This window comes from Eleginops maclovinus, chromosome 13 (genome assembly GCF_036324505.1).
Source record: "Eleginops maclovinus isolate JMC-PN-2008 ecotype Puerto Natales chromosome 13, JC_Emac_rtc_rv5, whole genome shotgun sequence".
NCBI lineage: Eukaryota > Metazoa > Chordata > Actinopteri > Perciformes > Eleginopidae > Eleginops > Eleginops maclovinus.
In genome coordinates, this window is record NC_086361.1 from 9,628,827 (window position 1) to 9,656,446 (window position 27,620).

Below are 27,620 nucleotides of genomic sequence, written 5' to 3' on the forward strand. Positions count from 1 at the left end.
CATTTCACGACATGCCTGCAGCACCAATGAGGGAATAATCAGATATGTTAATAATTCCACATGCTGCATAATAAACAGAATTGATTGTAATTTAGTGCAGTGCCTGAGTGAAATTATGGAATCCTCATTAGGGTGCAATTAAAGATCGTTATCTCGACTTCGAAATAAATGGCTCAATTAGTATGTTATCCGACCTCACCAGTAGAAACAAAATACAATAGATTAATTAACAATGATGATAATCTATATACTTACAGCAAAATCAGGCGTGGGGGTTACATATAAAGGGATAACTCAAGGACTAAATCAAAACATTTGTATAAAGCGGTGGACGTAAAGTAATCAGATTACAATACTTTTATGTGATGAAACTTATGTTTACTGGTATTTAGTTACTGTAACAGAATACATTTATGTAACTCTCGCAACCCTGAGCACAACATGGTTGGTCTGTCATGATTGCTATGATGCTAGTCATAGTTAATTATCGGCTCTGTTTTTGTAGCTACTTTGTCGCCAGTTCTCTCTCTGTCTCGCGGTGACATGGCCGTAAAGAGCGCACGCACTCAGTAGCGCGTGAGTCGGGCTCGTGCATTTAGTCGTCGTAATTTCAAGTGAGCGCTGAAGGAGAGAGGAGAGCGAGCTACCTTCCTCGTGCGGATTTCACCAAACACAACGCGCCAGGGAGGACTTTGCAATTGAAACCGTGTTTATTTGTAAATATTTTGTCAGGTTTACACAGAAAAGAGAGGAAAAAAAAGAAGTGCCTGGAGAGAGAGGGGGGGAGGAATTACCAAAACGCAACACGTATCCGGTGGGATCCACTCCTGAGAGAGAGAAGCGGCAGGAGTTGGAGCGAAGGGTGCAAAGAAAGCGAGAGGGAGCAGAAGCAGAAGCAGAGGGGGGAAGATTTGACATTTCACTCGCAACAACGCGTTTTAATTCATAAAGAGGAATAATGAGGAACGTTTGGATAATTTTCACTCTCGGGCTGACCGTCTTCCTCTCTGGTGAAAGGGTAAGTTGTTAGAACGGGGTGATAGCTGTGGGGGTGAACGGCAACTTTACCTACCACTTGCTGCTTCTTTTTTACAGTTTGTTTGAGAAAAATCTGGGCAGGTCCTTGGAAACAGTTACACGTTTCCACTCATCGTGTTTGCAATGCACTGCTTTACTATGCAGGATTAAAACATGAAAACAACGCTTCATTTGTAATTTCCCGAGAAGTTTCCATTGAATCTCAGCGTGGCATCTAAGCAGACAGGCTTATTGCTGCTACTTTGCACGAGCCCATGACAATTTTCCTTAAAGCATATTAGATACTGAAATATGCATGAAGCTTAAGTACAATCTGTAGAGGTCAATGTGATTCTCTCACAGCCTCCCTGTAGGTGTTCAGCCTATTTATTTTAACATGGAGCAACACTTAAAGGGATGCTTTTAATTTTTGCCACAAACACTCTTTTACATTAATACGGTAATAACTATTAAGACATATGTTATAGAAGGGCTTTGAAAATATCACATGGGAACTATTACACATCTAAAATAAAATATACCACACTGTCAGGGAACAGATAGCTCCTTTATATGAGCATTACAGCTGTGTTGCAGTGCTTTTGTATGCCTTTGATTCCTATGCTCACTGATTTATTATTATTGGCACTTACTAAACAGATGAACTTATGTATCTGGGTCTTCATTCTGGAGGCAAGCATTGGACAATTGTCTGACGCATCGAATAACCTCAATGCTATCCTCAAATGTCCTTTCCTTTTTTTTGTTTACTCAAACCCATATATTGCCTTTCATCCCTGTTGTTTCCTTGTTCCAGTTTCAGGTTAAGTCAGCGCCGAGCCTCCTCACTGTGTGTGCATGGCTCTGCAGAATTGGCCCGGACTGTTGGAATGACACATTTTGGCACTTTCATGTGCAGCCTCTGTCATTATTGTCCCCTCCTGTTGTTTCTCTGTGGGTTGTGACTTGTCGCTTGGCGCAGTGCCCCCTGTTAGAGCCTCTGATTAGCTGAATCAGACACTTGTTTTAATGACTCATTGTTTTTGCATGTGGTCACCCTCAGAGTGCTTTTTTTTTACATGTTTTCCACACCAGGGCTGTGTTTTTCTGGACACGGCAATTAAAGTTCTCATTGAACTTCAAAACGACCCTGTGTATGCAAGGGCCCAATTTGCACAGAGTGACCGTAAAAAAAGGAAATATGAGAGTGCAGTACTTTTTTTGACAAAGGCAATTAAAAGTCTCACCAAGGTTGCACTTATTGCAATACTACATTGGATTGCAGTACAATGTACAGGGGGATATTCTCTTAGACTGTAATTCCTACCCCAAATCAACAGATCTTTACAAAAATATGAGGTAATCAATCACAAAAATATGTCAGGATGCTTGACTATTGTGTTTGAGATGACTATAAACAACATAAACCAAACACACATTTACATGATCGATATCTACCTCCCTTATCTGAGTCCCCTGAAGGCTTCACTGTCCCTGGACACATGACATTGATTCTCAATATTGGCACAAGTGTCTGATAACGTGTTGTAGGAACATCTGTCTGTTTAATTACCACATCGCATCACACAGGGGCCCAGTGTGACACTCTGCTGCTTTTGAAAACATTTAGACAGAACTCCTCACTGCTCCTGGCTTTGAAAAAACAAATTATTTCACCGTTGAGAGACCAATTTTTTCATCAGCCACAATCATTGCTGGGCTAACACAGTTGTTCTTTTGTGTAGAAACCCATTTATGTGTCTCCCTTGTGTTTTTGTTTGTGTTGGCTTCCTCGGTCAGTAACACTCTGATCGTAATGCAACATGTGAGGTCTCGGCACATGTTGAAGGAAGATTCACTGGAGCTGTGCGAGTGTGTTGTTATCATCCTATCTCTCATAAGATGAGGTCAACCAAGTGAATGTGGAACTGTGTGCTTTCTTCTCTTCTCTCACATTGTTTTTGTCACCTTCTACTCAATTTCTTTCTCAAAAACTTTTGGAACAGTTTGGCTTGGCTAATACGCGCTCAGGCCACCTCGTCGTGTTCTGGTGTGCGCCACTCACCAGATGTTGTGGTCTGTAATTTGTGTCATGTTTCGGTGGGGAAGCGTGGGTGTTGTTCACCTCCTTTTACATCTGTGATTTACAAGGGGGTTCTGAGTGCTGTCTCGCTCTCTGATGCTGCATTTAAAGGATAACTTCAGAAGAGGGCGGGAATTAGTGTCAGGATGGCGGAACAGAGAGAAAAAGGAAATGGGGAGGATGGAGGAGACAGACTCGGAATGACATGGAATGTCTCTGTTCAAGTTCAAAGGGATTCTGAAGATTTCACATATCTGTTTACTTTCTCTCTCATGGGCATTTATTATGGACTTCATGTAGATGATGCAGGGTGAAAGCTGTCTGAGTTGTTTCTAAATAGGGCAAGTGAGGTCAGATTACTGATAAACCATCCTCAAATGCTAGAAAAGAAAAGTCATTTTAAGCCTCACCCTTGAAATACTATGCAGGATTTGTCCTCTGGCTTAAAATGTCTTTAAAAAAAAGGCCATGGCAGCAAGACTTCAACTTGAAAGCTTCGATTACTTTTCATGAAAGTGGAAAGTGAGTATTGTGCGGGATGTATTATCTAGTAATCCAGTCTCATTTTCTGGCTTAAAATGGAAGTTTTCTGACGATTTGTTGGCAATGAAAAGATCAGCACAGACGCATACGCTGACCTTCCTCTCATCTTAAGGCTGGCAAGAGCATTTTCCCAGACAAATATTCACAAAAACATGCTCACGTCATTCAACCTAGATACACCAAGAACAAAACAACCCCTCACTTCTATTTCCTTTTGCCTAGGTTGGCTTTATTAATCCGAAAATTATGTTATTGCCTCGCCTGAGCTAAACACAACCCATCACCTTCTTTTTATGGGTTGAACCTGAATGAATTCCTCTTTATTCTCCACCGATAAAAGCAGGCTGCTTCCTCTACAGCACTTCATTTTAAAAGTAATGAATAAGTAAAAATGCCTGTCTGGCGTGGGTGGAAAAAAATAGTTACACACTTTTTCCTCTACCATTCCGTAACCAAGAGGGGAAAAACAAGGGGAGAAGTGCAGAAAGATATAAAAAAGGAAGGAAACAATTGAGAAAGATAAAGAATGTAATAAAAGTTGAGGTAATAAAGTGGTGCAGGGATGACGTATTTTTGTAGGCCGACCCGGAAGTAAGCTGCGCATGAGTTCCCTCGACAAAAAAGCAATGTGATTTCTCCATAGGATTTTGGAATATTGTAAAAAATAAGATCTGTGGAAAACGAAAACATGTTTGATAAATGCACGTTTTGTTCAGCCGGATAATCTCCATGTCTACCCTACTTTTATAATTTTCGAATCATAGATCTAATCACCAGAAGCAAAATGCTAACGTTATGCTATTAACCAACTACAGACGAGTACAGCAGGGTCGCACGACTTCAACGCCAACTTAAGATCCTTTCAACTGACTTTCAAGAATACAGATTCAAAATTGTACAGGTTGAAGCGTCTGTTTTCAGAGTTTGCAGGAGCGCAGGTACTTGCTATCAAGCAGAACAGGACAAACGAACTTAGAAGGGAGTGTTTACGTGTTCGGCGTAATGACGTACAACGTCCTCGACCACTTCTGTTGTTCTCTTCAGCCACTTGTTAACATCGTTTTTCAGACACGTAAACTCTGCTGAAATCACCAGTGTTTCACTGCTGATGTTTTTAATGTGGTAGAACAAAACTTGATCCATGTCTTTAATTTGTGTCAACCACAGACATTATTTAGAGCTATTTTTCAAAATCCTATGGAGAAATTTACTCTGAGAAGAGGGAACCAGAAGTGGTAAAATGCTAACTCACTCCCGGGTGTTAGGACTCGTTCCTGCACCACTCTATAAGGAACCTGAGAAATGAAAGAATGTAGCGCCACATAGAAGCTGTGCAGTGACTGCAGCTTCTCCTGCTGTATACTTAATGATGCTTCTTTATTTCCCCTGTATGCTTGTGTTTTGTCTGACTGTGGATAAACTGTGTTTTCTTATTTTATTTTCGAAATAAATCCGCCGCTGACACACATGGGAGTACGGAGTTTCTTCCTCTGCGGACCGACTTGTGCCTCCTCGCTGATGTGCGTCCCTTCGGGGGTGGGGTGGGGGGGCGTTCAATGGGTCCCTGCCCTGCCAAGCATTATGCAATCACTAATGGACTCTACAGAAGGCCGCGGCTGCTGGACCACTGAAAGCACAACCGCCACCAACAACCCCCCCCCCCCCACACACACACACACACACACACACACACACTCTTTTACCCTGAATCCATCTGTGTCCACGCATGAACTCCTGTTTTGTCACCATGCAGGCACACACACACACACACACACACACACACACACACACACACACACTACAAGTAGATCAACACACACTCGCACACACATGGCCTCTTGCCTCCCCCGCGTTGTTTCTCTCCGTCCCTCTGTAAATTGTGCCCCTCTGCCAGCGGTATTACCACAGCGTCTGGGATTAGGCGGAGAACAGTGGCGTTAGATTTCCCTCTCAGGCATCTGGAAGCAATGAAGGGGCAAGAGTATATTTTTACTTCTTTCACGCAAGATACACCCCCCCCCCCCTTTTTGCCCCTTAAGATGTCAAGTTCCTGCATTGAATTTGCCGACATCTGCAGGTCTTATGTTGTCTGATACTAATAGAGTAGACTACGGCTTGATCCGCGAATTTATTGTCTTACTTTTTTTTGTTCTCTCTCATCAAGGGCTACTAAATAAAGAAATAACGACTCAATATGCCGACAAACATGTTTAAAAGCTTGGCAGAAAGACTATATTGATGAAAAGGTTTCTCGTTCAGTCACTCACTCAGTCAGTAGGTACTGAGTGACTGACTGACTGAACGAGAACGACTCGAGAGGAATAACCGAGAAGCATTCCTGTCTCTCATTGGCTAAAATTCAACGAGGGCGTCCTAGACTCAACAGACAACAGCATACGATTGGCTCAGCGACTAGTCCGTGAGAGAACGAATGAACGAATGAACGAACGAACGAACGAACGAGAGGAAGGTGAATCGACGAATCAGGTCAGTTCGTTCGTTTCAAAGAGTCGTTCGTTCGAACTGATTCGTTCATTCGAACTGATTCGTTTGCGAACGACCCATCTCTACTGTGAACACTTTCAAATAGAGTGGTGCAGGGATGACGTATTTTTGTAGGCCGACCAGGAAGTATGTCTACCCTACTTTTAACATTTTCGAATCATAAATCTAATCGCCAGAAGCAAAATGCTAACGTTATGCTGTAAACCAACTACAGACGAGTACAGCAGGGTCGCACAACTTCAACGCCAACTTAAGATCCTTTCAACTGACTTTTGCGTGCTTGCATATTTTAACAAAGCTTTTCTTCTTAGCCACACTGAATGAACTAGAAGTCATTGCTGATATTGTTTTACAAAGATGAGCAAACAAACTTAGCGGGAGTGTTTATGTGTTCGGCGTGATGACATACATCGTCCCCCACCACTTCTGTAGTCTTATTCAGCCACTTGTTAACAACCATCGTTTTTCAGACACATAACTCTTCTAAAATCACCAGTGTTGCACTGCTGATGTATTGAATGTCGTAGAACAAAACGTGACATTACTTCCTATGGAGAAATCCAATTGACTCTGAGAGGATGGAACCAGAAGTGGTAAAATGCTAACTCACTCTGGGATTTAGGACTCGTTCCTGCACCACTCTATAGTCAAACCCTGTTGACTGTGCATGTGTTTGTGTGTGCATCCGGGCCTTTTTGTGTCCCTCCGGTACAGCCACGTGTTGTAAATACGCTGTCATCGCTGCCACCACGGCACGGGGAGAACACATTAGGGATCTGTGGCTGCTGCAGAACTGGTTTATGTTGGGCCACAGCCACCTTAGCTACAGCAGACCATCATAGGCTGGGACATCGGACAATAAAAGCCTTTTCTGCATGAGCTTGTGGTAATATTTAGACATAGAAGATCTGGGACATTAGTTTTTTTCTCCGTTCCCAGCCTCTTTCTTCTACTTAATTGGCTTAGCAAATGGAAACTTCCTTGGCCGGCCTGCAGTGGAGGGGGATTGTGGTGGTGACAAAGAGAAATGGGGAAAACCCTGTGTCGGGACATGTGTGTTTTTATTTTTTTTACTGCCTTCCAGTTCCAGTTGGGAGGGAGATGAAGGAGAAGGAGTGGGGGAAGAGTGTGATCCCTGCTTCCCTTTTGCTGCTCAGGTTTTCCCAGGACAGGACCTGTCTGCAGTTTGCTGACCGAGGTGTGAAAATTGTCTAGCTTGGGGGGTGGGGGGAGATGGGGGGTGGGGGGTGGTGGGTGATACTAGTGATACATGGTGTGGGACTGGTTTCATTTTTACTTCAGTTTGTAAGAGTTTTAGAAGTCAACAACTCTTAGAACTTACTTTGTTATAATGGCAAGAGGTCATTTGTGCATTCACCTTTTTATTCATTTCAATGTTTTCAAATTCCAGATTCTCACATTTGAAAGAGAGATAAGATAAGAATTACTTTATTAATCCCTAACTTGGGAAATGTTTGTGTTGCAGCAGCATAATACAATACAAGGCGTAGAAAACAATTAGAATAAATAATAATAAAGAATGCAGAAGTGTAGACAAAAGAAGAAATATAAATAAATAACTGGAGAAAAGATATACAGTTGACTATGAAGATAAATAATCCATAAACTGTCAGACAACTAAACACTATTGAAATTAACTAAATATAAATCTATACATATATATTTTTTATAGGAAATGTTTGGCATTTATGTATTAATATCTATTTAATACTAATACAACACTCAGTATATTGTAATGTTAAAGACAGTACAACGTGTACAGTTTTACTTTGACTTCTTATCTTTAAATAAATTATACATTTAATTTAATTTATTTTGAATGAACATTTTACTTTGTATGTTTTTTATAAATATCTTAATTTTTTTTCATCTTTTAATCACACTTTTTGTACTTGAACTAGATATTTGATGAATATTTTTATGACAGTTTTTATTTATTTATTTCTAAAATGGAGCAACTGTCACCATACCCAATTTCCCCTGGGATAAATAAAGTATTCTGATTCTGTTCGCATTTTTCAAGCAGTGCGAAACATTCAGCCCTTGCTTTGTTGAATCTGGCGCTTTATTGCGATGCTGTTGGATGGATTTCGTATTGTCCAGGGACGTCAAAGCACATAAAATCCTCATAATAAATGTACAGTGTTGGGTCGCTGCAATTTACTGTAAAGCTGAGGTAGACATTAGACAGCTCGCCCTACTGCAACTAAGAAAATAAATCCTTTAAAGTCGTATTAAATATCAATAGTGCAGATTGTGGTCAGTTCAGGTTCTGTTGGTCGGCTGTTCAGAAGATGGAATGAAATCAATGCTGCTTGTGAAACTTTCTGCTGAATAGACAATGATCTTAGGGGCAAATGTGTTCCATCTGTACACTATCCCCAAAAAAATGACGCCTGTAGGTTTTTTCCGTCTGACTCCCGAGATTGCTTTGGAAAATGGCACGGCACATTTAACACATCTGTGCTCACCCCTATTTACGAGCACTCTTTATCGTCTCTCAAAGGCGCCCAATTGATATCTGCACTGGCGTTCCTCCAAGCAGAAAAATGTACTTTTAATGTCTGGTGTTTCCATTATCCGTCCCCCCCCCCCCCGTCTCGAATCAAAACAGCACCAAATGAGCTAAAGCATGTAAATCATGCTTTCTATGCAGGGCGTATTACCAACCGCAAATTATACTCCACGCAGTCACTTAATTTAGAGCTGTTTTCATGAGAAAACTCTAAGACTCCGGAGGGTATTTGGGGAGGGTGATGAGCTGGAGAGGCGGATTCATTAGTGAACTCCCAACATAGCACAAACACTTCTCCCCCAGAGTGCGTGCTGGTGTGTAAACTCATCTTTTTTTAGTGAAAAGCAGTGACTTTAAAGGCTGCAATTGAGTACTCATGAATATTCATTATTGAGATGTGTTCGTCATTGTAATGGATCCCTAAAAAAGAGGAAGTGTTTCCATCGCTGTGTCTACGTGGGTAGTCTCAGGAGACCCCTGAATGCATCCAGCTTTTAATCATTTCCTCATGAGCACATAACCTGTAATTCAATCATAGGCTACTTTTATAGCATGCTTAGAAAAAATGTGGATGTGCTCCAACACTACATATTCTTGGCAAAAACAAACAGTCTTGAGCAGTCCTTTTATGTCCTAGTTCTTAAACCTAGTTTAGTTTTAAAGGCGATTGGAAAGAGCTGATTTTCCCGCTTCATTTTGAAATTTTGTTTTGGAGAAACCGTGATATCAAGACCCTATGCAGATGTTCATGCGTACTGTTGTGGACATCCGGTGATTGAAAGTCTAAACTGTGACCGCATCACCAAACGGGTCCAGACAGTGACTCACTGTGAGACTGTATGAGCTAACAGCGGTGAAAAAGGGGGCATATATATATAAAGGGACATAGCTGGGTACTAAATTAAAGAAAACACTTGGAGTTGAGTTCCATTTGCTCCTGAAGATCAAACTGAGGGCCTTTCACACCACGTCTGAAACTCATTTATAGTCGGTAATCTGAGAAAACACTTGTCATTTTGACGCACATGAAACTATTTATTTTACAGAAGATTTGAAGTGGAAAGAAGCTGTAAACAAAGGTCGTCCTGTGCTCTGTGAATGGGGCCAGAACTCTGTAACCTTCATTTTATTTGTATTGATTTTTTGCTGCTTATTTTTAGTACTAGTGATTGGTCCTTCAACATTTTTAGAGTACCTCATTAAGAGTGAACATCATCAGCAACATACCTGCATATAAAAGTATTTTCTTTTAGTTTTTTTGCTTGTTTATTTAAAAATTAAACTGTGTTTTTTATCTCACAAAAAGTATAAAATTAGTATGAAAAGTTTTAAAGTAAGCCCATGTTACTTATTCAAGTGGCAAATTAATTAATTTAATAATTGATGTTTTGTATGAAAGTAGAAACTCCTGTCAAGAAGTTATACAGCCTGTAAAGTGGCCTGTTCAGATGTATAAACAGGTTTACTTTACTGTCATATAAGATCAAGAAAAATGGCAGAACTGCACAGACCATAAAGAACTTCTGAAAGAAATGTCACTGTCAAAATATTAGCCTTTTTATATTTCCGTCTGGTAGATTAGTTTATTGTTCCAGTCCATGTTGTCTTACAGGATTGGAATATGAGTATTGAACATTGTGCGGGATTTAAGGACACAAGCTCTACTACAACTGTCAGTTCTCTAACATCTGGTTGGCTGTTTGCAACCCCGTTGGATATCCTGTATTGTGACATTTTGATTTTGCCAATATTCTCTATAAAAACACATTTCAGGCAGTGAATGTGAGGTTCACAATGAAATGCTCAGCTCGGGGTCAAACCGCACGCCTTATACCACACACTGTTTCTGCCTCAGCTGTTAACATGATCACAGGCAGTAATGTGTCGATTCTACCAGGCGAGTTAATCTTTACTAATGCATTCTGTTAACAGCCATCTGTGATCTGCACTGCGACTGCAAAGCCTTTCAGCGGAGCCGGATGCTGCCGCGCTCAGCGCCCCGGCAGTAAGGCCTCCATTACGCCGAGGGATTGGGTTTATTATTCAGCCCGGAGAGGCTTTAGACCAGGGAAAAGCATGTCAGATGGAATCCATTTTGATTTTAAATGCAAATACCGCTGACACGCTCATTGCCAGTGCTCTCTTTATGGAGCGAAGACCACACAGCTCTTTTGTGGGTGGAAAACTTCAGGGAGAGGTATCCAAACAAACAATGGCGGCCAGTCAGAATGTGTCATGTCCACAGCCAGGTACATGATGCCACCTTTGACCCGTTTAATGGAAATATATTTCTTAGCTTTGCGTTCACACCCCCTATTGTGCTAAGAGATTTAAAACACATTATAAGTGTCAAAGGAAAAACTTTTCTGAAGACATGAAACAGCTTTAAGTCCGTCTCTCTTTTGGGATTTCTCCCTCCGTCTCTTACTTCCACCCGACAGAAACAAAATCCCTTTTGACAGTGACATCTGCCAAGGTCACAGCTTCACTTATAATTTGCGTGGTTTCCGCGCTACACTTAAACCGAGTTTCATGGTGTAATGTAATCAGGCCGGCAGGGTGCAAAGCTTGATTACTTTGATGATGATAATTTGTTTAATCAAGTGATTGGGTGGCTGAGGGGAATGGCTGCATGACCGCCGTCCTCCGGAGTCAGCAGGATATCCTCTCAGCGCGGGAGTCTCCTTTCCACATTCATCAGTCAAGAATTAAACAGTGGATATAAAGAGAATGAGGGATCGTCAGGAGCTTCAAACAGCTTTGAGCCTTGTAATATTTTGGCTAACTTAAGCGTTCTTCTATATCCAGTGGTGTTGCACAAACACATTTCTTCATTTTCTCAGTGTCATCATTCCGTAAAAAATAGAGCTACTGAGTAACATCGAGGGATGAAAAACCCCGGAAACACCGACCGACCTTCATCTTTTTACGTTTTAAAGCTATCCCAACAATTTGTTCAGCTATAATAAGTTCCTGATTGAACGAAAGGTCTTAATGCTCTGCTCAAAATGTATCTCTTCCACCCCGGACCAAAGCTTTTTTTGTGACTTGATGACGGGAATACACAACTTGCTGAATTTCCTCCTAAACTGTGGTGAGCTTTCTCCCACTTCAGAGACTCCCTTCATGGTGACATCCCATTCCACAGCGAGCATTAATGAACTCCAGCGACCTCTCCACATCTGCGTGTGGCAGACAGAGCTGCCTACACATTCTCTGCATCAACACTCTTGGCAGCATCTTTTGAAGATGACTGCTTGCCTCTGCTCTGGTTGCACCCTGCTGTGTGTGACTTTGTGACCACGAGAGGTTTTTATGACACGTTTTGTTAGACCTGCAGTGCAAAAGCTGCTGGAAACATGTGTTGCTTGGTGGGTTTTTGATGGAGGCACCTCTTTACTGTGGGATGTACCACCACAACCTCTGCCCCCCTCAGCTTTCACAGCTTATCTCAGTCTGTTTCTACTCAAGGGAGGACTTTTTATAGTTCTTACCATCAGTACTCTCAGTGCTTCATCCCTCATTGTTTGCCGTCACTTAACGTGTCTTTTGATTTTTTACTTTCTTACAAAAAAACGGCTCTCTTGAGACCCCAGCAGACACAGGCATCATTTAAAAAGGTGGTAAAATAAAACCTGAAGCACAGGGTGGAGCGCAAGTCGTCGAGCTTCATGTGTTGTTTTAGGACCTTTCAGGAAAGCCAGAGTTCGCGCTTCAGAAACCACACATTCTTGTAGAATTACTGCACAGGGAAAGAATCGGGGAAAGGCTGCGTAGTGAGAAAAGGACCACGGGCTTGGCAGGCACAATAAAAGCCATTTTTAGCTGCAGGAGTTCTGTTAGTGATATTTGCCCTGCAGCTAAAGTTGGTAGCAGCCCAACAACAAAAAGGAAGGACTGGGCTCTTTCTAATTGTATGGTCCTGCAGTTGAAACGTTGTTTTTGTCTTGAAATTGGCACTCTTTCAAAGTCCTTGCATTCTGTTCCACACAGTCATTAAAGATTGAAAATGCAGCCTAGCTGTGGTTGGAGCGCTGGGCCTATTTTGGTAGCCAGAATTCAATTATTTACATTGGAAGGAGCATAAATAAGAATTGCCCCATCATTTCTGATGAGTCTCGAACACTTCTTTAAAAAATCAAGTCCCACAAACCCAGGAAACCAACGCATGACAGTTTGCTCTGACATTAGAGATGCACACATCATCCTTATGAGGGGCACAGAGTGCATGTATCTAAAATAATTAACAGCTTTTAAAAAGCAAAGAGTCTTTTCATTTATCAAAGCAGGATGTAATGCACCCCAGAGGATTTCATCTGGAATGATGTGAGCTGTTTGCTCATATTTTTGCGCCTTATTGTGGGTTCTCTGTTGTTTGGTTGATAAGAGAAGAATGCATCAAGCAGCTGGTCTCCATATGAAGACACGAGGCAATTTTTCATTTTGTTGTTTGTCTCAGTAAGCACAGGAACTGAGCCGACACGGTTGTGGTGTCTCCGTCAAACAGCACTCATACACAGATCACATCGGCTTCCTCTGAGAGATTTGGTGTTTCATCCCTAACACAGGCTTTACTCTCCAAACAAAATCACATTTGTTATTTCACACTGGTGAAATGGTGGGCACAAAAGGAAGTGCCTAGATGGCTCCATCATGCCCCGATCACCAAACCAGTATACACCAAAATCTGTGAGTGGTTAATGTTGGGGTTGTACCATTTTTTCTTTTAAGTGACAGACACAATCAGGGATTCATTTGATTAAAGGATTGGTAACTTTATACTTACAAAACGTTCACTCCATCCTGACAGAAAGAAAACAACCAATCAGAGTCAAGGAGTCTCTAACCCAGTGTCAATCACTTATGTCAAACTAGGCAGAATGGATCAAATCGGATTCCAGATGGTGTTGCTTCGAGAAAAAATACACATATTTAAAGTATACTGTGTTTAGCTTTTTAAATTGGGATGTTTTCTGCCAGTTGCTTGATTATTTTACAGCCACGCAGTACTATACTTAAACATGTTTTGAAAACATTTGATTTTTGCAAATAGACGAGGCAGTAACAGAATCATGATTCCTATTTAATACGCGCTGCGTTGTACAACATTTTGATCAGATTTGATATGATTGATACCGCATTAAAGACTCAATGGCTTTTTCATTCGGGCGCCGTGGAATGTTAATCAGCTAATTCTCGGAATACAGAAGCAATTAAACTGGCCTCCATTGAATAAACAGACCTCCTGTTGTAGTGAGTGTTTCCGCGCCAGGTTCAATTAAGGTCTGAACTACACTGCTAAGAAGTCTGAAGCGCCCTGTAGCCCACAGCAGGCTAATCTTTAGCATCTGCTGGCTAAACCTCAGGTGAGTCTTTAGCACGGGTAATCCACAGAGGTAAACAGTTTATTGTGGAACGCCCTTGGAGGTTTTTGTTTTTGGATATGCACTACATACAGATACTTTTGTGTGACTACAATCAGTGCGTAAATTGCCAATGACTATATTGTTTAAAGGTCCCCTATTATGCAAAGTGCACTTTTTGCTGTCTTTTATACATATATATGTGTCCCCGGTGTGTAAGGAGACTCCTTACCCACATCTCTAAAAACGGGGGTACAAACGAGCTGATCCAGATTTGCTGCCGATATGACGTCATAACCGAAATGTGGGCTGGCTTTACATTGCACTCCTGGCAACGTCCCGCCCACGTGACACGTCCCAACCTAACATCCCCCATATACAGTCGCGAGCTGAATCCCCTCCACAGCACCTCTGTGTGTCTGTGTGTTCAGCAGGATGTCTGCAGGAGGGACTTAGAGTTGTTGTAAATATAATACATATAATGTCACTGTTCTAGTGGTAAAGACCGAGAAGTGTTTCAGAAATAATGCTGAATGTGGTTTGGAACATAATATGGCATTTAATCAAGGCAGTGTTTAGCTGAGTGTCTCCGTTAGAAACTTCTCTTCAGAGACAGAGCTGCATGATGCTCAAAGGGGCGTGGCCAGCTTCAGCTCAGCTCAAATTTAAATCGTCACAGAATCAGCACTTCAGGAACAGGGCTGAAATAGAGGGGTATGAGTCATGCTTCAATGGGTGATCTGTTTGGTATTTTGAGCAAAGCACTTCACAGACAAGTTTTGTATAGATATTGCCCTATAATATATTGTTGAAATATAGCATAATAGGAGACCTTTTAGCTAAGCACGGTTTTACAAGGTTGTATCTGTTTACAACAGATGTATAGTATGCAATATCACGACAAAAATCAGTAAGTAGACATTTAGTTCTATCATGGTGGGCCTAACACTAGTTACAACTTGCTTCAGGAAATAATCCTACAGTAATAAAACTGCTGAGAATTACAATAAAGATATTTGTGTATGTAGTGATGGAGACTGGAGATTAAAAAGCCTGTCTGGTTGTGTGGACCCTACGCTGCATCTGGCACACAACTAGGCTCATGCACCCCATAATTTAACATCATTAATGTGCAATTACATGACTCATGCTTAGCCCACGTTGCGTAGTCATACTGGAGCCCACTGAGAGCTGCACTTTTTCTGCAAGTCAGGATTTTCAACTCATTTGAAAAGACATGCCCTGCCATTGAAATGCTCATGCCCGCTTGCTCTTTCTTTAAAAGCATGAGAGCTTTTATTTGGAAAGGATGAAATGGTTTTGAAGACCCTGAAATAAGTTACACAGCTCCAGAAAGAATTAAGAGACCAAATATTTCTTAAATCTTTATCTCTGAATAGCAGCAATTCCAGTTTCTGTTGTTTAGTTTATAGAATACAATACAAAAATAAATAATGTTTTAACTCAACTGATAATGCTGAAGTGGTCTCTTAATTTTTTCTGGAGCTGTAGAGTCGTGAGGTCTGCATACCTGTAGTTTGAGGATCATAAAGTGTAAACTATTTTAGGGGAGTCACAATGCTTATTCTGAGCATCACCCCAAATACACTCTACACTTAAAGTGTGATAAAGAATGAATAAAGGATTCACTATCCCAAGAAAATAAACTCAAGGCAGCTCCTTACATTATGGCACTGAATAGAAGGCCTCTGTTTGTTCGGATCATGCGTCACTAATTTATTTGTCAGGGCTTCATATGACACGATGTCTTTGCTTTGAACAAAAGGCGGATTACCCGGCAGAGACCCGTTTTTTTTTTAGGCTTAACATCTTCACATGACACCAATAATGACCAGCACATCTGTAGCTGAAAGTCATGTGGTCATGGTGGCCCAGACTGGATTAGAGGCAGCTGGAAGATAAACCCCTCTCCAAACATGACGATGCAGCGATGGCAGCAGATCTCATGGGGTCATTCAACTAATAATACACACTGCTGAGTTTATGAACCGGTATTAAAGCCAGTTGATTCGTGACCTACTGTGTGTTTAGGTCCTACTGCACAGATGTCCTGACGTCACAGCTAGCTTTCACTAGCATCTGCTACTCAATTCAATCTCATCCAGCATGTTTGGCATTGGTTAAATATTCAGTTTGCTTCCGAAAAAAGGATCCCACCATCTCTCTCCTCTCATGGTATTTTCTCACTTTTAAGCAGTTATTTTTCCTCTGTAAAAACACACAACTGGCCCATGGAATTGCCTCTTTGTCAGTATGCTATTCTCCGAAGGCTTATGGGAAATCATGCTACAATACAGAAAGACTGGATTAATAAAGATAATACTTCAAGGTTAGATTTTTTTGTTTATTTTACAATGTAATAAGTGAACCACATGAGTAAAGCTGTTCCAATGCTTGACTTTAGTCATTTGCATTAATATAAATGTCACTGGGATTTTTATTTGATGCATTTTCACATCTGTAAGAAGGGCAGAAAGATCCGTGCTCTCATGTTGACACTATTTGGTTGTGATCAGAGTCAGAAAAGATCAAATGTATCTAGAATTGAATTATGACGATTTGAGTCATACGTGCGTTATGCAACCATTCCCATTTCACCAGTGTGTTTATGAGTCTCAGCACATCTTGTTACACAAACACATTGTGCTCCAGACATGCTGTCTAGCTGCCTATTAATAAACCCTGGGCATACTGTACCGAAGGTGACGGCCCTTTGGACTCCAAGGTTGCCAACTCTCACTCACCCAATCATATTTCTATCTGCTGTTTCTCAAACTCCGGAAAGTTTATACCCGGGTTTTTTATTATTTTGCGGATGAAAGCTGAGACGCACTCTATTTCATGTGACAGGCAGCGAGCTGTCTGAAGTCTGGTGCTGAGACAGAGAGCAGACAGACGCAAGAAGTGACAGAAAAGCTTGTTAAAACATAATAAAAATATGCTTTAGCAAAGGATAGTCTAATCCGTTCTGCACATGTGCTATTTTAAATGTTTAATGAACCCAGGGCAGCAGCATCTCACTCATTCCGTCCTCCAATTCGGCTGCAGGTTGACAGACAGCGCTAATGCGTGAGTGAGTGGCATGCCAACAACAATAACGACACACACATGTACACTACGGCACATGCAAACAGGCTCACTGCTGGTCAGGATTAGCCCTGGATAATGGGATCAGAGATCACCACCTGCCGTTCTCCCTCCGCCTACCATCCGAGGCCTCTCTATTCCTTCTGTTTACCTCTTCGCTTAAACCGCTACTCTCCCCTTTCTCTTTCACGCTTCCTCGCTCTCTGACGGTTAGACTTCTTTCATTAACTCTGCTCTCTTCCTGTCTTTAAATAGCTATTCCACATTAACCCTGCTCAAAGTGATAACACATATTCCTCGAGTGAAGGCAGGATTTGTCCTTGACCTTACTGACATTTTATTTTCTATTCTTCATCCTTATTTATTTTCCTGCAATTTCCCAGTCTTTCTTCCTCCATCATCCCATCACAGGATCCTGCCCTCACACTGCCCTCACACTCCCTTGAGTCCAAATCCTCTTAAGGAAAAGGCTTGGATGGGAATTCATTCGCTGCAGCGCGAGGATTGAACCAGATCAGCCAACAGAGCGTCAAAATCGCTCTCCTCCCTCCTCGCCCTCCCTCCTCTCTTAGTTCAGCCCCATCTGCTCCCCTCTTTCTCCCCTCTAGCTTTCATCTCAGGTGATAAAGGCCTATTTGTCAGAGCTGCAGCAGTGAGAGATTGGCGTCCTGGATGGAGGAATGTGGCACATCATATTCCCCCCCCCTGCACGCTGATAAGTGCATACATAGCCACATGTTTTTACAGGCATGAAAATTTGTTTTGGTTATCTGGATTTCCACTCTGCGTTTAGAGTGTTTATCTATTCATAAACCAGATTGAAAATGGAAATGTTTTGGGTGAATTAAAATAAAGACATTTATCTGAATTTAAACTCCTAGCTTGTCTTTCTCATGGTGGCTTTGAACACTTAATATACTAACTCAAGAAAACACATGCAAATAGACCAAACATGAGCAAAATGTTAGTGTTTATAAGACGCCAGCTGCATGGTTAACTCATCCAAATTCACTAACCTTTGCTTTGTTGAATTTATAAAGATACATTTGCTTAAGTTTGTCTGTTCCACATGTTTTCTGAACTTGAACTGACATTTATTGATACAACAATTGGTCAAAAACTCCAAAGATTAAGTATAAATTAGGGTCAATCAAGTATTGGTGGACCTTTTAGTAAGTAGGCCTATAAGCTTTCAGAACCAGCAAATCCTCTCCCTTCTCCAATCCATCCTATGTCTGCTGTATTTTATGTGGTGAGGGGGGGAACTCTGACCACTATAGTCCCTAAGAGCTTTCATGTTGTGGTGTTAATGATCTGTGAATGAAGAGCTCAGGGTTTTGGGTTTTGGATTGGTTAGAGACACGCATACAGAGACACAGAGGCGCTTAAATGTGGACTAAAAGCTGGGTTTTATTACATTAATAACTGGTTACTGAGTTCATCCATCAAGCGAACGTGCAGGCCCCCCCCTCTTTCATGTATTTTTTCATACAGTATGTGAGCACAAATGCAGACACGTGATGCTGAACACACCATCGCACACACACCTCGCCATAGGAAAAAAACAGGCTTTTAAAAAGGCAGCGGGGATGGAAACCATGCCATTCCATTGACAAAGTGACAGAGAAAACCAGACTCTGTGAGGTGTGACAGACTGGTTATGTGACACCGGTCACTAGGGGACCCCTAACAGCAGAGACCACTGAGAATAGAAGAAGAAAAATATGGTGTTGAACTTAAAGAAAGCGATTGACCTCTCTTGTATTGGACAACACATGTTTTATTTAATCTCTATCTAAATGTGAACTGCCCCTGCATCTCGATTGTTAAAGGCTGTGTTGATTAGCTTAGCTCTTAGTCCGAAGCACATGATCGATGATTAATGTCCCCCTCTTGAGCCTTAAACTATGTGCATGTCATTGTTTCAAAGATTAAGGCCACTGAGTTTAAAACACTTAGCACTTCCCCTTCATGTTAGACTAATGTGCTGCCAGAGGTAGAGCGGCTTTTAAAAAAAAATGTTATTATCAAAAATAGACATTTTACATTGTATCACACACACATAAATACACAAACACAAAACGGAGACACACATTCAAATCCTAACAGTTTCATAACCTGAAACCAGGGAAAACCAGACAAAACATAAAATAAGAACAAATACAGTACACTACCATATACAAAAACACATCATTTCAGGAACGTAAACAAAATAACAAACTCAAACAAATCAATATGAACAAATCTAAACAAAGATTGTCCTTTTTCCACACAGAAATAGTGTCTCTTATTGTCCATTTTCAAAAATGAATCCACATGACTCCCTCCTCGTCCAGTTCAACAAGGCGCTGCCATAAAGAAAATCCTGCCAAAAGCGTATCTTTCTTTGTGTAGGACACAAGGTTTGAATCCCTTTTTACCGTCTTTTTCAGAATGCTCACACACAAGACATTTTACCCTTGTAATGGGCACTGTTCCCCTGATCTTGAGCTGCTAATGGCAAACCTGAGGACCAAACGGTGTATTTTTTTTTTTTACCCTCAAGCTGAACTCGGGGGCACCACGACGGTGTGTAATGCAGCCTTCAGCATGTCATTTTGACGTGAGTGCCATTTGGCAGTACGTGAACCAAAGGTTAAGTTGAAGAACAAAGAGTGCAAGTACAAAGCATCCGCAGGCATCATGGAACAAATGCACAAACATACGCAGAGCCTAATTATAGTGATAGGGTTCAAACCAAACACATTCCTGTGTGTGTGTGTGTGTGTGTGTGTGTGTGTGTGTGTGTGTGTGTGTGTGTGTGTGTGTGTGTGTGTGTTTTGTTGATGAAAGTTCAGTCAGCGGTGCCGAACACGGGACTCTCACTGACCCCATGCGCCTCAGGTGATAATGATACAGTGTATGTGTGTATATATAATGTGTAGCATAGAGGGACAACCACACACACACACACACACACACACACACACACACACACACACACACACTTGTGTATCTGATGCACACACACACACACACACAGATATTCATTTCTATTGAGCACCTGTGTGCAGTGCAGGAATGGTTGATATTGCAGGCCTTCTGTGGCTTGAAAGACTGTATTCATCCCTTTCCAGCGAACTGATTGACACACTGACAACCTGATGGAGGAACTGTGTGTATGTGTGTGTGTGTGTGTGTGTGTGTGTGTGTGTGTGTGTGTGTGTGTGTGTGTGTGTGTGTGTGTGTGTGTGTGTGGGTGGGTGTGTGTGTGTGAGAGACAGAGAGGAGGCTGTGTATGTGCACAGTGTACGAGGTCGGTTCAATGCACATGTCATAGCAACACATTCTATAATGAGTGTTTGTGAATGGGAGCAGCTCATGCATTTAAATTGTACATGTATATCACATTTGTGTGTGTGTGTGTGTGTGTGTGTGTGTGTGTGTGTGTGTACCTAAGGCACTGAAAATGTGTGTTCGCCCGTGGCACAGGTGTATGTATGCACAGCAGAGCTTTACATAACACACAGCGTGATGGATCTCAGGTGGGAGCCCCCCCCAAAAAAGCCTTTGAAGTATTAGCTGTTAAATAATGGATCGCTCTATTTATTTAGAAGGAACGCGAATAAAATATGATTCACCTAATCTGTCGCTACATGTCTTTATTTTGAAAAGCCTCCAAAGCACTTGATGGATATCACGGAACAGGATATGTTTTGCATAAACTGAAGCTATGCTTCTTAGCTTTAACAATTGTAAATAAAACTGCAAAAATATCTACTTGCAAAGCAGCAAAAAGTCAGACCACAAATCCAGAAAGGGAACCGGGTGTGAATAAGGTCGAGGCAGGAAGCGTTATTTCTGGTGTCCGTGGGTCTGGTGAGACCTTTAAGGCGTCCTGGTGGCAGTATGTTACAGTCAGTGCGGCCAGCTTCAGGAGCTTTCCAGAAAGGAAGAGGAAGTGGTCAGATATCAGAGTCAAATACCAAGAAGTGCAGACACGTCCACCAGCAGAGCATCGATGTCACCGGTGGGGGGTCAGAGGACACGAGCGTCTGGTGTCTATAAATGGCATCTTCCTCATCAGGAGGCACACAGATCACTGCGTCATGTCTTTCACAAACATCTCACTAGCCATTTATCTTTTTTATGTGCTCTGTCGGAAACAAAATTACTGTCTAGGCCTGGATATTTGTCCCAGGGTGAAGTGTTTGTATACGTGGCTCAAATGTATCGTAGAGGAATGCACATTTACTGTCAACTTTGTTTACAAAACATCCCAATATTATGCAGGTGCAGTGGCTCAAAGTATATCAATGATGCACCTGGTATTTCTGCATTCAATATTTACACAAGCCAAAGCAAAATTCCACATGGTTATTTAAATACCCTTAACCTTTGCTGACATCATCCACCAATGATGTCAGCAAAGGGCCGCAACTAATAAGGTATATTTTGATATATTAATATTGATTTGTCTGTAAATGTCTTTCTTTTTTCATCACTTTACTCATTTTTGCTCCAAAAACATACATCAATACCTCCCAGATTCCAGTGGCGCTTTAAATTGCTTTTCTTCGAGGCGTTTGCCTGATGAGTGTCCTATAAGATGACTTTATTATTAAATAGTTGGCAGTGAGTTATGTGTAAACTCATTATATACAGCTGACTGTGCCATAAGCTTGACGTTAAGCTTCCACAAATAATTGTTGAAAGATTTTTTTCCATCCATCCGCCCCCTGTCCTCTTAGCAGGCCGGTCCAAGGACATGAGATAAAGAGAGACCTGTTTTCTCTCTCACACTCCCTTACAGATGGTCTTGGCACCCGCTCTTAGTATTCCGCTTTCCCAGCTTTTTCAACCAGGAGTCTGTCTGTTCAGCAGCTGAGCACAGCGGAGCTTCAGTTCTTGGCCACATGCTACTCAACCAAACCCCTCGCATCAAGGGAGCGGGCGGCCTGTTTGCGCAGAGAGGTAGATAACAGTCACACATGCATTCAATTAGAGGTGAGGGTCCATGCACACATTCCTGCCCATTGAGCCGAGCAGTACATCGCAGGCCTGAAAGATGAGAAGTCTTGTTCAGGCAGCTACGGGGGATGTTATACAGGCTCTTCATTCTACCTTCTCTAATATGCACTGCAGCTCCTGGGAGAATACCTTCCTCAGTTAGCAGCACAACTATTCATTTCCTGCTCTTGCATGGACGTAAGGCCGGGGTCTTGTATAATGTGCACCTGTGGGCTTAACGTTAAGCTAAGTGCGTATTAATATGATACAGGTGAAGGGCTGAAAATCTGCTGTTCTGGGGGCTGGAGAGAAGTAAAAATGTGGACCCGATGAAGGGCCATATGCCCGCTTTGTTTCATGTTTTATTAGAAGTGGCGGCGGGTCACCGAGACCTTTTTGACAGAACAAGCTTTTGTCACAATGCTAATGTTCTCCCCAGGTTAAGTGGGCACTGCAGGCTTTGTCATTTGTCAGCCACCAGAGGGAATGAAATAGAGGAGCTTTTTTAGTGCAGCTAAAGGTTGCCATGGGAGCCAGAGGTGGCTTTTAATTAAAGGAGAAAAGTAATGATGTCGTTGGCAATTCAGTCTCCCAGAGTTGCTGTTTGTATCAGCGGTAATCGCCTTACTTAAGGCTTTTATACGTCCACTCCTTTTGTTGTTAGCTCTCTTCTTCCACTCATCCATATACTGTTGGGCTCTCAAAGTCTTTGTAAACGTAATTAAAAGGCCTTAAAATATAGTTTACATAAAATAATTGAGCAATATTTTAGGATTCTGCCATTACATTTTGTTCTTAAAACTAAACTAGAGCTGATACAATACGTTTAGTAATTGATTTAATTGATTTATACAAAAATAATTTGACAAAAAAGCCAGATATTATCAGGTTTAAGCTTCTGAAATGTGAGCCCTCTTTCTTGTATATCATTGTTAGACAATACATGTTATTTAAGGTTTAAAGAGGCATCAATTAAGAGATAAGAACATGACTTGTTGAGTTGAAGAGTTTTCTAGACTTAAGTACACCTGGTGTGGACTAGAGGAAGGGACAGTTAAGATCCAACAGGTGATAGGTCAGTCGGGGATCGTAAGGGATCTCCTCTTCCTCCAGCAGAAGGTTGATACTCCTTTCTGTTTATCATCTCTTGTTGAACAAGCGCTTTTTGTTATTCATACAGCTGCTGCCAGTTGTGGGTACACGACTCGACTCCATTTTGAGTAACTGCGAGTGCTTTGAGCCTCTGATATGTGGTATTCATGATATGGGCTGATCACTTCCAGCTAAATGGAGAACCTCCAGATTGTTCCCATGCTGCGCCTTAGTGCTTTCAGGCTATTGAAGTCTTTGAGATACTGAATATGAAACGTGTTTTATATAACACACTTAAATCTCTCCCTCTCCTTCGGCGTGTGCTCCTCTCTACACTGCTCAGCTCCAGCGTTTCTCTTAAGCTTCATATTTCTCCCCTGTCTGGAGGGAAGAAAGCTACCGTGCTGCACCAAATCTTCCTGTTTCCCCCTTCGTCAGCCTCAGAGAGGACTAGAAGGTGTAGCCCATTTCCCAGTGTCTAGAGTTTCACAGCTGACAAAGAATCTAGGCTTTCCCGAGCGTATCAGAGGCAGTTTAACGGTGCTGAGGAATTTCCCCTTGCTCCCGATCGGCGGACGGGGCAAGCAGGGAGGCGTATGGAGGCGTATGGAGGGACTGCAGCAGAGTTGACTCGGCCTAGGAATCTTCAGAGCTCCTTCTGGTGCTTAACTCAGAAAGAAAGCCAGTTTCGGGGCTGGATACCACAGCTCTGAGGTATTCTTTAAATAGGGCCATGTTGGAGCCACATGAGCTCCACATTGTTCCCCTCTTTATGAGTCCTGGCTGCACTCAAGGAAAAACTTCACAGTGAGAAGGTTTACATTAACTTTACATTTAATCTGATCAGGGCCCCCACAGAGTCTCTGCAGACAGCCTTTCATTAGAGCGGTGAAATATTTCGTGGTCTCAGATGAAGTAAAACAGCTATGTCTCGCAGCACGTGAGACCTACTTAGAAAAACACAAAGCTGCTGCAAGATATAAGAACGTTACACAGTCATTTTACTCAATTGAACATTCCCTATTGTTCCATTAGCTTCTAAACACAGCTAGACAGGTCGGGGTGAGAGCGAGGCGAGCACCATTGTTCCCTCTGGCACTGTCAGTGGTCTGTCAGTATGTATCTGCTTTTCTTGGAAACCGTGAAATTGACTTTCATCCTGTAGGGAAGCAATACTGCATGGGAGGAAATCATAGACACTCCATGTTGTGTCTTTCTGGCCTATGGGAAGCAAAAAACAATGGAGCATGTGCTGCTGGTGCAAAAGCAGCACGCTACGGTAGGCAGGGTTACGGATCGCCCCATGCACACTGTTAACATAGGAGTTAAAGAAATATACAACTAGAGCGGAGTCAGATACCACCTCTTACGCTATACTAAGTTACTTCTTAGCTGATAAAACGAGTAAAAGTGTCAAGAAGCTAAAATAAGTATACATGTGAGGCAACGCTTTGAGCTAAATGCTAACATGCTAACGAGGACAGTGGCTTATTTTAAGCAGGTATTATATGTAGTTTCAATTCTACTGTTTGCTAATTTGAAAGCCTTTGGTCATAAACGTAAACATTGCTAAATTTGGAGTATTGAGATGAGCACTGATAATCCATCCAATAGTTGTCGAGAATCCTCAAATAGTAGTCATTCCCAGAGCCACAAAAATCGAACAAAAATATTACGTGGATTCAACATTGTACGTCCTACTTTTTGTTGTGCTCTGTCCATCAACTCTTAAATCCTGGAGTTATTGTTCTTTGGGCAGAAAATGCTCTGACATTGAGAAAGCTGATGATCCGATACACATTTCAGAAAGCCAATGTGTTAGCTGCACAGTGAAAGGCTGAGCTGGCGAGCCAGCACGTCCGTTTGATCTGCAGCAGTTGTAGAAGGGTCTGCTGTATTTAATTGCCCTGCAGACCGTTTACTTAATCTTTATTAGGACATAAAGTTGTGCTAATGTTCCCGTTCAAGACCGCTCCCATCCTTTTATTAATAGTGTGCAGGCCAGTGTCAGAGGAACGAATGGATATCTCATCTTTTCTTCTTCAACCCATGTAAAAACATATCTTGAAAAGCTCTAAATCAGTTTTGTGGATCATTGTAAAGAGTTCATTCAATTGTTATGAGAAATACTTGACGGCATTTAATATCAGTTTCAGCAATAGCGTCCGTCACCGACCCAATGATATAAAACTACAGCTTCCAGCATGCAACTGACCGTACACCACATGACTGCACCTTAGTAGTGAAGACATCCAAAGTAGCACGTCAAAGAGATCCAGATGTTTTTCATCAGGTTTTGGCAGATCAAACTAGGGCCAAGTTATAATTGGACTTCCATTCGACAGGAAGTAAAAGAGGATTCCTACGGGAAGTCCTCGTTGCTCAGTGTCACCAAGACATCCTGTAGCAAGTGTTTGTGAACATGGATGCTAAATCATTTCATAAGTTGATCTAATAATGAGAGGGTGTGACTTTTTTCTGACCCAAACCACCAATGTCTGTCTCTCAATGTTCTCCGACTCCCCCTCGTCTGTGGTTCTGAACCCCAAGCTCATTAAAAGTGGCTAAGAATATATACTTCATGTACTGTATGTATTTTTAAATGCCTTCCCCTAAACAACCCAGCGCTGTAATTCCCAGCAGTAGTAAACAGTGTTTTTGCTGGGGACTATTTCAAGCTGCGGATAAATACACATTTGATGTGCTTAAGAGTATTTACGGCAGCAGGATGGTGTTTGTGGGATTGACTCAGAATAAACTACAGATCCCATGTTCTTTGGAAAGTGTGGTTCATTTATGTGTTTAGAAATAGACGGGATTTGCTGACAATAAGACACATTTAGAACCCTTAAATCATTTACATGTCTAATGTTGGTCCTCTCTCCGATTCAGAAGGGCCACACAGCAGAGGTTGGTGCAGGCACCCCTGGAAGTTTGAGCAGGAAACCCCTCCAGCTCCTGCCAACCGCCTTATGGTGGGGGCTAGAGCCCTTTGGAATGTGGCGTATTCCTTTCGATGTCAGACGGCCGTTTGTTTTGGAATAGGAGACGATATGAATCTGAGCCGAATACACCCACAAGCTCAGCTGGGGGGAGCCGGGGGGGTTCACCTACAGAGGCAACGTGATCTAATCCTTTAGGAGAAAACGGCAAGAGTCAGGGGGAGGCGGGATGAAATTCCCATTCCCAAGTAATTGTATAGTGTTGAGCCTTGGAAAAAAAGGAACTTGCCATCTTGGTGTAAGTGTTTGTAACTCTGTTTTGTGTTGACTTCATGCAAAGTGTTTTCTAGTGTTTGGAGAAGTATAAGTGTAAGCTATTTCTACGTTAACAAGTGAGGTAGAGAGTATTCATGTTTTGTATAGCGTAGAAGCCTACAGGTGTCTAAACCGTAAATCTCCACACCACAGTCTCAGTTGGTCTCTCTCTCCGTTGCACTTCCTCTCCTACTCTCTGTCTGTCTCTGTCCCACCCACACACACATAAACACACACACACTTCTGCACACAAGCAATTGTTACCCACCACGACTCGTCTGGAGCAGCTCCAGACCTTAAGGGCTCAGAGAGAGAGTTTGATTTGTGTTGACTTCCTGCAGGAACTCCCCCCTGTCCTTAGCCCACGGCTCAAAGACTATCAATTAGTTCCTTATTATGATCCCTGGGAGGGCAATAAAAGTTAGAGTGGGTTCAAAGAGCACAAAGGCCGACACACACAGACTTTTTTTCCCTGGCCTACAGTTTGGACATCCTCTCCAAGGTGGCTGTTACTGCCTGCTCTGCTCGTATTTACATTTTCCAAACAACTCCCCCCCCCACACACATGCTGAGACCTCTCTTTCTCTCTGTCATGCCACTAGAGCCATCAGCAGGTGTTCCGGCATAGATTTAATGTTTGAATGTCTTCCTATCCTGATTTATTTCCACCGTCTCTAATGACAACGCCATCATGTTTCCAGCTGCTTTTCATACCTCTACTTCTTATAATTCAGCAATAGCAAAAGGATGTGACATAAATCTCAGAAACTACACTTAATTGAATCCAGTAACAACAACACAATACATGTTTTAGGATTACCCAAGAAATAAAAAAAGGAAATTCAGAGTGAGGACAAATACTTTCAGGACAGCCTGGCCTACTTGGCAACTCCAGTTCACCACTTTAGAAAACTGTATCCCTTTTCTTCTGGAGTAAGGGGGGGGGGGACATCTTTAATGCCTGTCACAGCCCATATCCCCTCCTCTTCTCTGCAGTTTTTAAGTGTGCTGTCTGTGGTGCAGTGATAAAGTCCAGGTCGAGGAGGAGGCGGCATGGGTCTGCAGAGGGAGTTTGGTTTGTTGACAGCAGAGTGGGAAGGGGCCGAGCACAGGCGCTGTATTGACCT

The 27,620-nt window shown here is 42.1% G+C and overlaps 1 protein-coding gene across 1 annotated transcript in view; it reads left to right on the top strand.

Moving 5' to 3' along the window:
- Window positions 1-573: 573 nt before the first annotated feature.
- The window catches only part of sdc2 (syndecan 2), a 42,739-nt gene continuing 15,692 nt past the window's right edge, over window positions 574-27,620 (top strand). Inside the window, exon 1 of the mRNA XM_063899907.1 lies at window positions 574-1,018. Coding sequence (XP_063755977.1) covers window positions 959-1,018 — 60 coding nt within the window. The 5' untranslated portion in view covers window positions 574-958. The remainder of the gene's footprint in view (window positions 1,019-27,620) is intronic.